Genomic DNA, 14066 nt, shown 5'->3' on the forward strand with positions numbered 1-14066 from the left:
ATTGGCATATTGTTGGGCATTGGTATCCAAAGTGATGCGTTTGTCTTTCGGATCCTCATGCGTTTCGATTCTTAGGCTCCATCTTGGATGGTTGCGACACCAGTTTGCACTTATCTTGATGAAATCATCAAAATAGCTGCTATCTAACACCACTACCACCACCACCCAGTCTCAACAATCCTTCGCTGACGATTTCAAAACGGAGCCAAAACAACCAAGAAGCACTTCAAATTTCAACCATCTAGATTTTATCCGGGTTGAGCTCATGTGTTTCTAAACAAGTCGTTGTGTTGATGTGTCTCTTTTTCAAAGTCAACTCTCAATTAATGTCATAGAGCTCGGGGTGGTTATATCTACATTCAATGATCTTAGTATGACTCGAGATCAAGGGACAAATCTATGAATACACAAAGTCCTCTATTTGAGTTGTGAGGGTCGCAAGAGCTCCACAATCCTTGCTTGAGCTGACTTGTGTTTTTACACCCATAAACCATCTTTTTCTCCAAGAATGCTTGTCATGCTCAGCCTGGAATCGGGTGCACAAGTCAGACCATGAATCAAGTTTATTTCTGCCACTTCATTTTAATCTCGGAAATGAATTATTCACTGTTCTTATGGAACACTTATCATCTTTCGCACCGTCCCACAACAGCACCATCCTCGACCAGGAACAACGGCAGCAACGACAACGACGAAGACGAAGAGACTGTGATGCTATTTTTCTCCGTTCTCATATCACTCGACCAGATTGAATCAATGAAGACAAATGCTCTCAAGTTTTTTTTTTCCTTCCAGCTTTGTCTTCTCCGGCGAAAGTGTGCTTGTGTACTCGATGAAGGGAGAGAGAGAGAGAAAGAGAGAGGGACCAGTCAGCCTTCCAAATGCTCTTGGTGTTCCTTCATTTGGTATTGGTGGTGGTCGGCGTTATCGTCTTCTTCTTGGTCTTCATCATTATCATCATCATCATCGCTTTGAGTGTTCCCAAGAGAGGGAACCAGGCGAAATTGAAGCATATTTATGAGAAATTACCCTTTCCAATAGACCGACCGACCAACCAACCAACCAACCAACCAACCAACCAACCCACTCGTACCAACTATCACCTAAAGGAGATACCAAGTGTTTGATCTCCTAAACATGAAAAAGATCAAGCGAGCCTTTTGTCTTAGTCCGTTGACGGAAGAGCATCAAATAACGTGGGCTCTTCTAGGTCAACCTGTTTTCTTTTCCACCCTTGTGAATTGTTATTGCGAAAAGTGCAAAAGTCTTGAGAGAGCTACAAGATTGATGTTGTGCTCCTCTGTTGTTTCCTTTTAGAGTGGAGTCATCATTCCATTTTGGAGATCTTATTAGAGTAAGCATGATGCAGGGAATCTTGCGGAGGAGACTCGGAACACAACTAGGGGTCTCGAATAAAGGGGTCTTCCACCAATGTAGGTCCTACACCAAGACCTATCCCAAAACAACGCCCGACTTTGAAACAATGCCTATCCTCAATCAATAAGCACTCGTTTAGCGTCTTGAACATAGTCAATTCCCTAGAGCTAGCCTATTATTATAGGGCTCTAGTTCCGTCAACCCGACAGGAAAACAAGGAACAGGAGGGAACGTGAACTCACCAGATTGGAGATTCATCACTTCTGTCAAAATGGGGATCTTCCAGCCGGGGCTAAAGGAACAATTCAGAAGTTCTGGAAGCGCTTCGATGGCTTTGAATCTGATGTTATTTTAAAACGGAGGCGTGTTTGGCTTAAACCCACATTATATTCTTTGGCTGTACTCGTGAGATGCTTCTTTGAGACATTTATAACTTTCACATCGATTGGAACAAGCATTTTTTTTTTGTTTCCAAATTCACAAGCAACGTTTTGATTGCTATTTCTTTTTCAATCTTAAATACCATTCGGACGCTCCTTTGTGGCTAAACGCAATGATCGATTACTATTTGCGTAATTTAGTCCATAGATGAGCCTAATTTTGATGGCTTTTGGTATCTTTTTGTTTGTCTACTCGTCTTTCATAACCAATCGTTAACAAAAGCACGTGCCATAATTTTCGTCCGGTACAAAGAATCACGCAAAGAGCCTCTGGACATCTATTTCTAACATGGACGGGTCATCAATTCAAATTATTTAAAACTCATCTCCAAAACCCCTATTGCTTAAAGTCATACTAAAACTTAGAACATGAATAAAACACATCCTATTCCATTGAAAGAACTTACATTCCTCTAGAAATCCACTCAAGTCAAGGTGTGCATATCATCAAGTGAGCTTCTTGTCTTTGAATACCTGCAATTCGTCCATACGCCGGTTCTCCTCATTCTGTCCATACGTTCGTGGATTTACTCGGGTGAGGTTGGCCAGTGGTTCAAATCACAGTGGTGTGCAACTCGCTCGGACATATCGTCCCCTGTGGGGCTGTTTGGTGGTGGTGGTGGTGGTAGTGGTGGTAAAATATGACAAAAACACATTGAAGAAGCTCTGCTTTGGCCCGTGCAATCTCATCGACGGAAAACACACGAGGCTTGTTGTAGTAATCCATAGCGCGAGCACTACGTTCCCTACGTACGTACGTTTTGTACTTGCATGACTGAAATGATATTGGCCCAGAGTCACACTTGAATTCAGAGACGAACGAGCACGTAAAATTCGTCGTCTTCAGTTGGAAATTGGACGTCGAAGTGAATGCCAGCGGATAGTCATGAACTAAGTGTGAGACTTTTTCTTTTGTGTGGTGTGCGAAATTGTTGATCGCTTATTCGGACCAGAAAAGATGGGAAATTCATGTCGGAAAGAGAAACTGTGAAAACCAAAGAGATCTCTTCAGATTGTTTAATAGCATCCCTGGACAACAGACAGCGAAACAAACGCACTCAAAGTGGTCAAAGTGATCGGAATCAGACACTATGAAACGATCCGTGTCTCAAATGGGATGGTTGAGGCACGTGCTCACCATTTTGGCCGTAACCATATTTGTAAGTGAATCATGAGGAATTGGGCATGAACTAGGGTCCAAGTGTTGTGTTGATAGATAACATGAAGTCAATCTGTGAAGAAACTTCGAGTTCCGGAAGAACGCTTGGCGAGGTTTCTTTTGTTCACTTCAGAAAGTCGAGCATCAAAGTATCGATCGTAAAATTGTATTGTCAAATATGACGCTTTCGAAGCCTGCCGAGAAGGGGTTGTTGGCGTGATTTGTACAGTACTTAGTTGAGAAGCATCTTGACTGGAGAAAATATGAACCCACTACCTCATACAGGATATTGAAGTAGGTACTGTGCGTACCATGATTGCTGCCTGTCATTCAAATCGGTTCTGTCTTTCTCCTACTCCTACCGGTTCGTTTCGATTGAATGTCACGGCAACTTTAGCTCAGTGTGATCAGGCAAGCGTATAAAAGGAAAATACCATTTTCAAGTCAATTGTTGTATCCTTGAACAAGAAATCCCCGGTATCTGTTTGATGGCAGAAGAACAGCAGTAGCTCCACCTAATCCTCGGTTAGCTCGACTTGTACGCAAGTATTTCTGCGGAGTGCGAACTGTACAGTACCATTGGTTGGAAAACTTCTCAATCCGCAAGACATAAGACGCAACCAAGCCAGACATTCCTCGGAAGGTTTAGCAATACCATTTGGATCCGATCCGCTATCCACCGATAGAAATCAAATTAGCGATCGAATTATTACTCGGGATTATAGCATATCGCCTTGAGTAAGCTCAAGGTCGATCAGTTTGTGAAGTATGACAGCTTTGGTCTCTTACTTCTGTGAAGAAAACGCATTTGAATTGGGAAAGACAAAGAAGAAAGATGCATCTTGACGGAAAGCCAAAAAAAATCCAGATGTTTTTTCTATCATGCGATTTGAAACGAAATTAACAATCACGATCATACATGATTGTTTAATAAGACAGAGAAGCTCCATTTGGAACATCTTTAAGTAAGTTGTTAATTGGTTCTGTTTAGTCTAGGCAATGCAGGAAACTCATGTTGCCCCTTAGATGATTTTCTGGAAGCTCTACAGTAACAGATGAACTTGAAACACATTCTAATGGAGTCAAAACAATTTTTGAATCTGTCATCGGGTCCATCTTAAGAGCATAGTAAATCAGGGAACCATTTTCTACTACCTTTCATGACTGTGCTTGTTGTCGACGACTTCTTCAGATTTTTTCGTCTGTTATGAATTTTTTTGGCACACACTTTGTTCGTTAAGCTGCACTCATAAATGATGACTGATGAACATTGAGGCCATAGGTTTCAACTCAACACGACTGAAGAAACTACTAAGTTATTGCAATGTTGCTAGTGAAAACGAACATGAATTCCTTTCCCTTTTCTCCAACGAATCGGATCCCGAACAATATGAAATCTCTCGCTTTGGATTTGAAGTGGCATTGAGGTAATGCTAGGGCTTGAAATAAATCATTGCCAGAAGATGGATAATGGTCTGGGAATTTCGGAGTAGAGGAAAAAAGTGCTCTTCAGAGTTGCCTCCAATACCGTCAAGTGTACCGCAAATCTTCGGATGTGACAACCACGAGTTCTTGATCAGCCGCAATTAGCATCTTGTTCACTTTCACATCGCTTACACAACACGAAAACGACTAGAGGGATGGGATTACCATGTGGGAGAAGCACATGGATAAATTTGACACACATTCACTTCCTTCACAACAAATGCTCCGGAATGGCGTCAGTTGTACTTGAATTGTAATTGAATGGGGAGCGAGCAGATCCTCTCCTCCAGCATTGGGAGCGATCTTTCAGTCCTTGACCATGAAAAGAAGGGAAAGTTGAGGATGACGGCGTCTCTTGCCCGCCCAAAACTATTGGCAAATCTTCTTAGTCTTGACATTCAGAGGTGAGGATAGGCCATATGACGGATACGACTCAGTGCTTTGCATTCATTTGCCTATCCAGATGGATTTCAAGAACATGCTTCATGACAAGGCACAAGATATATTACGCAATAATTCAGAACAGACCAATAGAGATGGGATAAATCGATTGGTTTGTTTAGTCTAACATGTGCAAAGTGGGTCATAAACAATTAACCGCATTGTTTCCGAATCTCAACCAATGATACCGAAGACGACGCGGAAGCTCGGCCAATTTCACAATTACCCGTCATTAACGATTATTCGTATATGGATTGGTTTTGAACGAAATTGCGCTATAAAACGGTTCAGTATGGCAAACATTTGAAAAAAAAACATTCAAGCAAGCTTTGTACAAAGAGCATTCCGTGCTCACTCTTTGTTTTATTAACACTAATTAGCCCTAAATACATTCCATTGAGCGAATCAAAATCGTATGTCGTGTTTGAAGGTGATAGTAGTGGTTTTGTGACAAAAATTGGCGTGAAAGTTATTACTTTCACTATGCATTCTACCAAACGCGACATGGGCGACTGAAAATGCAGGGAGGGAGAATCACTACATAAATAACACGGTATAACCTCACATTCAAAGGGCCAACAATGACAGTTCAACTTGGCTGAGTATGATAATTTCACAAATTGGTCTTGGTCCTTTCCCAAAGCCATGCCATACCTTCATTTATTGTGTTCTGGAAACTTACAAAAAAAATCATCTTCAGCCGCATCAAAGACGAGCCTAAAAGTTAGAGCGGTGGGTTGACCGACCCATGATAGTGAATAAGTTGGATGGAATGGAGGCAGGTGCTTCATCTGATTTGGTTGGCTTGACACTGGCAGTCTATTAAGCGCAGTGAGTAGACGTCCAATGTTCACTGGACGAGTGAGTGGAACGAATGGCACTTCCTTCACTTTTTGCTCTTTAATTACCACCAAACAAAAGCACCAACTCAACTAGGCCACATGTGAAGAGCAACCAGGCAATGTCAAGGAAACTGATAGGTCAATCTGGTTTGGAAGAAATTATCCTTTTAGCATGTCTTGTTTCGTTATAGGACAACTGGACACCTATGAGAATTGTGGTAGATATTTTCTCAGCTTGGCTAACTGTTTCGATTAAACGAGGCTGAAAAGTGTGGCGGCATATGACTACAATATTTTTTGGACAAAAGTGTTTTAGCGTATCAGCAAGATTTCTTGTGGAAGAGCTTTATATACATGTGACAAAGCAAGTCATTAATTACTGGCCGAGATATTTTCAATGTACATCAAAATAAGGACAAATTGACAGCTACCGATTAACATTCATCTTCGAAAGAAAGATTAAGACACTTTATTGGCTGATATGCATTCGTTAAAACAACCTTCACCAATCAAATTTACAGGTTATCCAATTCGTGAAAGATCCGACAAAAGTGTTCTGATGGCCGCCAATTCCTTGGTTGAAAGGCTTTGGATTTCAATGCGATCACGCAACAGATTTCCTTCCTCGTCATTAATTGACCAAAACGCCATCCAGTAAATAAGTATTGCGAAAATGTCTGTGGTCGATTAAGCATTCATGGAACAGGTGAATGCAAGTTGAACCAGAGGGCTTAAGACATATTCTAATCGTACTGGTAGACAGATGGACGGACATTCCTCAACCAATTTCTCATAAAGTTCTGGAGCAAGCTGGAACTCTTATTACGCTTACTTTTCACCTCACCCGGCGATACTTGAGACAGATTGATGGAGGGGTGCACGTTAAAGTTTATTTGGCCTGAGAAAAAGATAATTACTCCACGGAATGGCCCTTCTATCATGACTTGGAAGAAAAGAGCACTTTCAAATTACGACACCTTTCCAAAGGATAACTTCCCACTAATTCCAAGTCAAGCCCAATCCCCGCTCAATCTTCCTCAATATGTGATTCTACGACCAATAATAGGACTTACACCCGGTGACGTCATCAATTCTGCCCTTGGCGGGAGGAATCAATTCTTTGAATTGAATGAGGAAAAAAGGGCTTGAATCCGAATCAGGTAGTGAAGTGGCGCTAAAATGTGTTCAATGACTGTGCTTTACTGCTTTAGTTATCAAGGTCAGACCGTCATTGACGAGCAATTCAAAGCAATCAATGTCAATGAGAAGAAAAACCAACGACTCCCGATTTGTTCTTAAAAGGCAGTATCACTATTGACCATGAGTCAGTGAAGCATCCGTTTCCTCGACTCTTTTTTTTCTGGCAAAATGAGAGGAGGAGTGTTGACAAATGGCGACCTTGAAACGATTCCACTTGCAATTATGACTTCTTTTACTGGCTTGAAGTGGCCAAAGCACTGGTTGAAAGCCAAAGCCAAAGCCAAACGCAGTCATGGTTCAATCGGGATCAATGACAACTCAAGCTTCGAAAAATTGTCAAATCCTCTCTGGTCGCGATTTGTTCATTTTCTAACGCGAAGGTTCTCTTTCAGATCTTGGGATGTACCATCATTGGATACATGGCTTGGGTGTTGGCCTCCTCAGTCACAGTCAGTCGATTTCTCGAAGGAACACTGGTAAGATGTTACTCATGTTTGATACGGTTCAGATGCGAAATCAGGTGTGAAAGTTGACGCACTTCAAATCTGAAGGTGAGCAAATGTGATCTTGAGATGACGGCATTTAAGAAATACAACACGAATCGTTGTCGTATGGATTATAAAGTTGTATCCCAAGTTCACGCTCAATGAAAAACGGCTCTTAAGTTCACATTCTGAGAGACTGGACAATGGTAATTAATTGAGAAGTTCAGTAAAAAAAACCCATTTACTAATGTGTACCGTACATTGGAAACTAAAATGGAGGCAAAATCAAAATAGCACATGATACTTGATCCGTCATGGACAAGAAGCCTCAACCTCCCACATACTTTTTTCTTAATGTAAATAGTTCTCATTTCTTATCCAGAGTTTGGCCAAATATGTATAGGCAAATACTAACTATTAATAAGCATAAAGCACGTGAACACACAGGATGTATGAACAAAAACATCCCTTTTCCGTCATTAAAACAATATTATGCATCTCAGTTCTCCGAGCTTTTTGGTGGGCCCATCGAGTGGTTAAATGATACCATCTTTCGAAAGAAAAGAAATGTGCATTACTCAAGGCCTCCGTCACACAGCAGTTCTCCAATTAACTAGTTGGAGGGCATTATTAGGGCTTGGATCTCCGCCAGGTCCAGTATTGAGGCAGCCAGTGGCCCTAGATGGCAAGTGCAAAACAAAATCTTTTCTGAATTCTGTTAAAATGGTTTTGTCTCATTTGCTGATTGTCACACTGTTGCAGCAAATATAGATCAGAAGCAGGAAAAGTGACATTTTGGCATGAACTCCCTCAATTTTTGCTCTTTGAGTTAGGTTTAGAATCTAAAGTCGGATTTTAAAGCAATCAATCCCACCATCAAAACTGTGCACAACTTGTTCTATTATGTCTGAAGCCAGGGACTTCTAGAGATATGGACTGCAAACAAGCTTTCAGCCAAATCGGCAGGCTCTTGGTCATAGCGACTCTGAGCCACCTTTCGAAAAAAGTAGAAAAATAAGAAACGTAGATCTCTTCAATTAGAGGCAAGTCATCTTATATTATTTCATTGTAAAATGCTTCGTTTCAAAGTTGTAGTGTTAAAAGCTTATGTAGATGACCAAGAGCAGGCCGAAAATTCGAATTGCGTTTACTACATAACTTTGACCATATCTCCTGAGTTCCCTAACCATAATTTGGGGCTCAAATTTGGCCAAGTTCATCTATCAAATAAGATCTTGTGGTCGTATGAAGTGCTTATTTGGAATAAAGTGAACGGATTAGGATATGAGAATTTTTTGCTTCCGTTCGCAATCCATATCTCTAGAAGTCCGCGCTTAAGCCCAAGAAATCATGAAATGTACCATAGCGTCAAGTTGATTAGATTTCGCCGTAGGGCATGTCAAGCAAACTTGATCAATCGTAGTTTCTGGTTTCGATGAACTCGTCAATAAACTCCCTCAAAAACTTTTCCTAGATATTCACCTATGTTGTCATAGGCTTCGGCTTCACATTGTTCTTCTCCGGTCTAATCGGCTGGGTTGGCGGCACCTCGGAGAGCACGTGTCTCGTTCGATTATTTCTCATGGCCGTGGTGGTCACTATTCTAGCCGAAGTGGGAGGAATCATTGCCCTAAGTGTCATAAGGATTCGAGTAAGTTTAAAAGAAATCCACTCATTCCACCGCAGTCGATGTAACAGTGGATGTTCTTATGATTTTACAGTTCGGGGATATCGTCCAATCCGGTTGGGATGAGCTCAATCAAGGCACCCGCAACATAGTCCAATCAAAAGTGAGTTTATTGAGCACCAAACATTTAATCATTAACCAACCGTTCCCATTCATATGATTCCTTTGGTTTCTAGCTCAACTGTTGTGGTTGGGAAGGTCCTAAGGACTTTGCCTACAACAACGAACCCATCCACGAATCGTGTTATGAGAGGGTTCAAGTGGGGAATAGTGGGATTTGGAATCGAAGGTCGGAGGAAGAAGCGGCTCCAGTAAAGAAAATGAAGCAGGTACACCGCATAATGAGTAATCAAAGAAAACCTTGGGGTTTCTTGGAAGGGTTCTTTCTATCCCTTTGGCGAAGGAATAACGATTATGGGATTGCAGTTTGACGGGAAATCTAGTTTGACAATCATCCGATTTACCTTGAAATTTCCAGTACACCCAGTTTATCAAGATAATGATCTATGAAAATTCATTTCCCCTGTCATCCAAGTGAACGAACCTTCATTTCAAATTCAAATACATATAAGTTTCTTATAACTAGGTAATTACTTCCGTTAATGCAAAAGACCGTTATCGCTTTGTATTAGCATGGAAAGCATCAAAAGAAATTAAAATCGAAGAACGAGCCTAATGAGGCAATATGACGATTTTTTTTCTACATTTCTACTTTCAAACGTCTCTTGTTTGTTTTTCTTCATCATTTTGGTTTTGTGGACTCTTTATAACGACTGAGGCTAATACATTCTGCAGTGCTTTAAAATGTTAAAATGTAAGGTTTTAAAGTCCATTTATCCTATTCAAATCAAAATACTCGTATCTATGTTTGCTAAAAGAACGCTATCGTTTTGGAAATCCAACCATGAATCACAGTTGGCGGATCTGAAATTGTGGCTCATACTTTTCCACGTTCGACTTAAAATGTCACAAGGAATCAATCCCAACGAACATTAGGAGAAATAGCATGAATAATGAAGGATGTAAATGCGATGCCCGTTTTTTATTTGTTCTCGAATCACATATGTGCGCTCACGTTCTCATTTGTCAATCCCAAAATCAGACCCTGTTTCAAAACAATGACGTCAACCAAAACCCACCGCTTTAGTACCAATAGCTGGTCCTCTATTTGTATCTCATTTCCAGGACGGTTGTGGCGAGAAGTTGCACGGATGGTTCGTGGAAAATAAAATCACCTGGGTCACTTTCTTGGCTTCGATTGTGGCTTTACAAATCATGTGCTGCGGCATCGCCATGTATATCTTGTCCAGAGTGAAGAAAATGAACAAATTAAGGTACCACAAGCATACTTCTTCATTTCTCCTCCGTCCCATTTATCCTGTGTAATTGGGCCATTTTGCGGATTTTTTGGCCCTTGCGCAAGTTGCAATCTCGTTTGGCTCTTCCGGCGGGTTCGCTTCGTATCCTCGTGTTCACATTCCGTATCTTTGAAGTTCTTTCCATCCACTCAAAGCTAGCTTGACACTGTGCACTTGAAGTGATGACTGGTTGAAATGTTTCAGGAAATCTCGGACGATCTCGAAGCGACGTCTCTACGATTCCGGATCGGAAGGAAGCAACGACTATCGCCAACGTATCTAGAGGGGAGCCTTTACAAATATGAATCCTCCTACAAAAATCCAGAGGACGAAGAAGATGTGTTGTATGAAACGTGCAATTGCCCCCAAATTGGAACCAGTCAGACCAGAAAGATACAACTCAACCAAATCTTCTATAACCAAGTTCTTGCCCCGTCCGCAAAAAAGGACGAGCTTTAAATGAATAATGCATACTTACAAATGACTGAACATACCTTGTAAATAGACCAACTTTAAATGAAAGCATGAGAAACTAGTCTTGATGTGAACGTGAACGTGATCGTAATTACTGAAGGTAAACGTTATTCTCCACCGATTAGTTGGAGGTGCTACTTTTTTAAATCTTAACCTGACCTAATCAAACCTAATCTAACCTTACCTAACCTAACCCAACCTAACCTAACACGATGTTAATAACCCTTAAAGTCTCTACCTAAACCTTTTAACATTTTGCCACAAATTTAAAATTGAGCACCGCCAACTAATCGGTGGAGAATAACGTTTATCAATTACTGAATAGTTATGGTTAGGGCTAGGTTTTTTGAGTGATTCGCCAAAAACCAAGCAGGGTTTTTTACCTTTTTTACCTCTTTGTTGAAAATCAGAGTAAATTGATATTTGCTTGGGATTTTGAAAAATTTTCGACTTTTTCTCATCCAAAAAATGCCATTTACGTCAATTTTTTTTAAATACAAATGGAAAAAATTAAGCTGGTTTTTACCAGCTTTTATTACTCAGCATCAACCTTGCTAAAGAGCACATTTAACCCCATTGCGTGGACAAAAAAATAGCTGTTAACGTTAAGGTTCAGTTTGCCCTTAATGTGGTCTGAATACAAACACAAAATTTTCCAAAAACATGTTGCCAAGTTTCCTAAACTTTTTTGCCTCAAGATTATATCGTAAAAAAAAAACGATTTTAACTAAAACCATGAATAATTCTGCATCTCCGAGACATCGCAAATGTCAATGACTAAAATAAATGCTAAGCAACAAAGTAAAAATGCCATTTTGCCGGACTTCCTTACCACTGCTGAGAATGTGATCCCCTGCAATTCAAGACAAAAACGCAATCCTTTTACTGAACCTTATATTCATATAATATTTGATCGACCAACGCTTCCTTACGGCTACTGCGAATGGAATACCAGCGGTTCAAGATGAAAAACTTGGTCGATCTGGCCAGAGGCCTGACTTTAAGGCGGTCACCCTAGTGTCTTAGACGTTAACCAGTATGAAAATACACTGGGCTTAGTACTCAGAACATGCTCATTCTGGATAACGTCTAAGCACTAACTCAGAGGGACGAGCGTTTAAAAAATCGACTTGTACAGAGTTAGCATCGTGATACCATCTCTGGGCTTAAACGTGCGATATATCAAACCACATGTTTGAAAATCTGTTCCAACTTTCAACTGGATATGCTCACCGAACTTTCCATTATCTTGGAGGACTACACCTAAATCCTTCACGGATGAGACCTGAGACCTGAGCACGGATGAGACCTGCTCAATGTCCTTACCTTCATCCTGACCATTCCTACCGACTACCAATTTTGTATCATCAGCATAGGAAGAGATACTGACATTACTACTACCAAGCTTATGAAGTGGCGCAATGAAGATGATGAAAAGGAGAGGACCCAAAATGAAGCCCTGAGGAACACCTGGCTTGACATCATGTAACTCATTAAGGGATCCCTCAACCTTAACCAATTGTTTCCTACCACAAATGAAACATTTTAACTAACCTAGAACTTGGATCCTTGCCTTGGATCCCAATCTCATGGAGCCTGTTAACTTAAAGGCCATGGTCTACCTTGTCGAGGGCCTTGGCAAAGTCGGGATAAACAGCTTCAACTGACTCATAACTAGGCTCCGACAAAATATGTTGGAATTTTGGCCCAAATATGTCATTTTTAATGTGCCTAATACAACCCAAATATGTTAATAATGTTAACCAAAAACGTTTCGGTTTGTTATTTTTGACCCACTCATTTTCCGTAGCTTAAAAACTAGGGCTGGCCAAAACTTTCAGATAAATATGGTTTATCGCATATCGAAATGGAGGCATTAGCTGAGCGTCCTGTGCGTGGACTCGATTGGTGATGCTGATGGGGCCACCGATGATAATGATTCCCAAACCGTGCGTGATTTCCAAGACTATGTGCTCTCGCTCGAGCAGGAAACTCGCATCATGCGATGTCTATTTGACTCAAACGGACTTTCAGTTCTCCACCGATTAGTTGGTGGTGCTACTTTTTTAAACTTAACCTAAACTTATCGAACCTAATCTAACCTTACCTAACCTAACCCAACCTAACCTAACACGATTTAATAGCCCTTAAAGTCTCTATCCAAACCTTTCTAACACTTCATCACAAATTTAAAAATGAGCACCGCCAACTAATCGGTGGAGAATAACGTTTATCCAAGGACACAGCATGACCGACCTGACTCCATTCAGGATCAACACCTCGATGAAGCGCTTTCCGTTATCAGTGGACGTTTCTTTGGCAAACTTTCAAGTGTGGCGCCAAAAGTTTACGAATATTTCTTTGTCGAATTGGATGGCCCAGTTTCCAGAGGAGGGACAGCGGGCCCAGGTCCTGGCCGAGCTGCAGGTCCATCTGGCCAAATCCATCAACGTCGTTCGGAGACTTTCATGTTTTAAGTCAGAGGCAAGGAGAGTCCTTCTGCGACCTGTTCGTGAGATTGAAGTTGATAAGAGAGCAGACCTTTCTAATATCTCTTATGAAGAGTTACTCTCATCTAGATTCATCTTGGCCGTGGCTGATTGAGAGTTACAACGCGAGCTACTGTGTATGGATGCGCCAATATTTGCCCAGGCCAAGGCCAGATGTGAATCGTGGGAGTCTCGTGGCTCCAATCTGGCGGCTTTTCACGACGGATCCAAGGTGAATGTGGATCGGACCTCGTCAAATAAATTGGGCAATGGTGGTGCAAGAGTTGTACCTCACCGGATGGATGATAGGTTAAGTTGCGGAAATTAAGGATTTTCCGAATATTTGGGCCCAAAATATCCTGCTCTTGGCAAACACTGCGTAAAGTGTGGTGGGCGTGGACATTTCCAATTTATTTGTGAGTTGAGCAGATGACCGCAAAGACGAAGATGACGAGACACCGAACAGTGAGTGTGTCCATTGCCTGAGTGATGAGGGTTTGCTCTAATGTTGATTAACCTTCGATGATCGGCTCACAGATGAGCGAGCCATTTTGTGCGGATGCTGTGCCCGACACAGGAGCAACATCTTGCGTTGTTCCGTCCAGCCTCAGCACAAGAATGGGGTTATG

At 41.3% G+C, this 14066-nt stretch overlaps 1 protein-coding gene across 1 annotated transcript; it reads left to right on the plus strand.

Moving 5' to 3' along the window:
• The first annotated feature begins 2447 nt into the window (after nucleotides 1-2447).
• LOC131885081 (CD82 antigen-like) lies at nucleotides 2448-10996 on the plus strand. Its single transcript, XM_059233014.1, has 7 exons — nucleotides 2448-2977; nucleotides 7337-7420; nucleotides 8904-9080; nucleotides 9151-9219; nucleotides 9293-9445; nucleotides 10302-10450; nucleotides 10679-10996. Exons 1-7 carry the CDS (start codon nucleotides 2909-2911, stop codon nucleotides 10755-10757), a joined length of 780 nt encoding a protein of 259 aa, XP_059088997.1. The 5' UTR covers nucleotides 2448-2908; the 3' UTR covers nucleotides 10758-10996.
• Nucleotides 10997-14066: the final 3070 nt, after the last annotated feature.

This window comes from Tigriopus californicus, chromosome 8, assembly GCF_007210705.1.
Source record: "Tigriopus californicus strain San Diego chromosome 8, Tcal_SD_v2.1, whole genome shotgun sequence".
NCBI classification, from domain to species: domain Eukaryota; kingdom Metazoa; phylum Arthropoda; class Copepoda; order Harpacticoida; family Harpacticidae; genus Tigriopus; species Tigriopus californicus.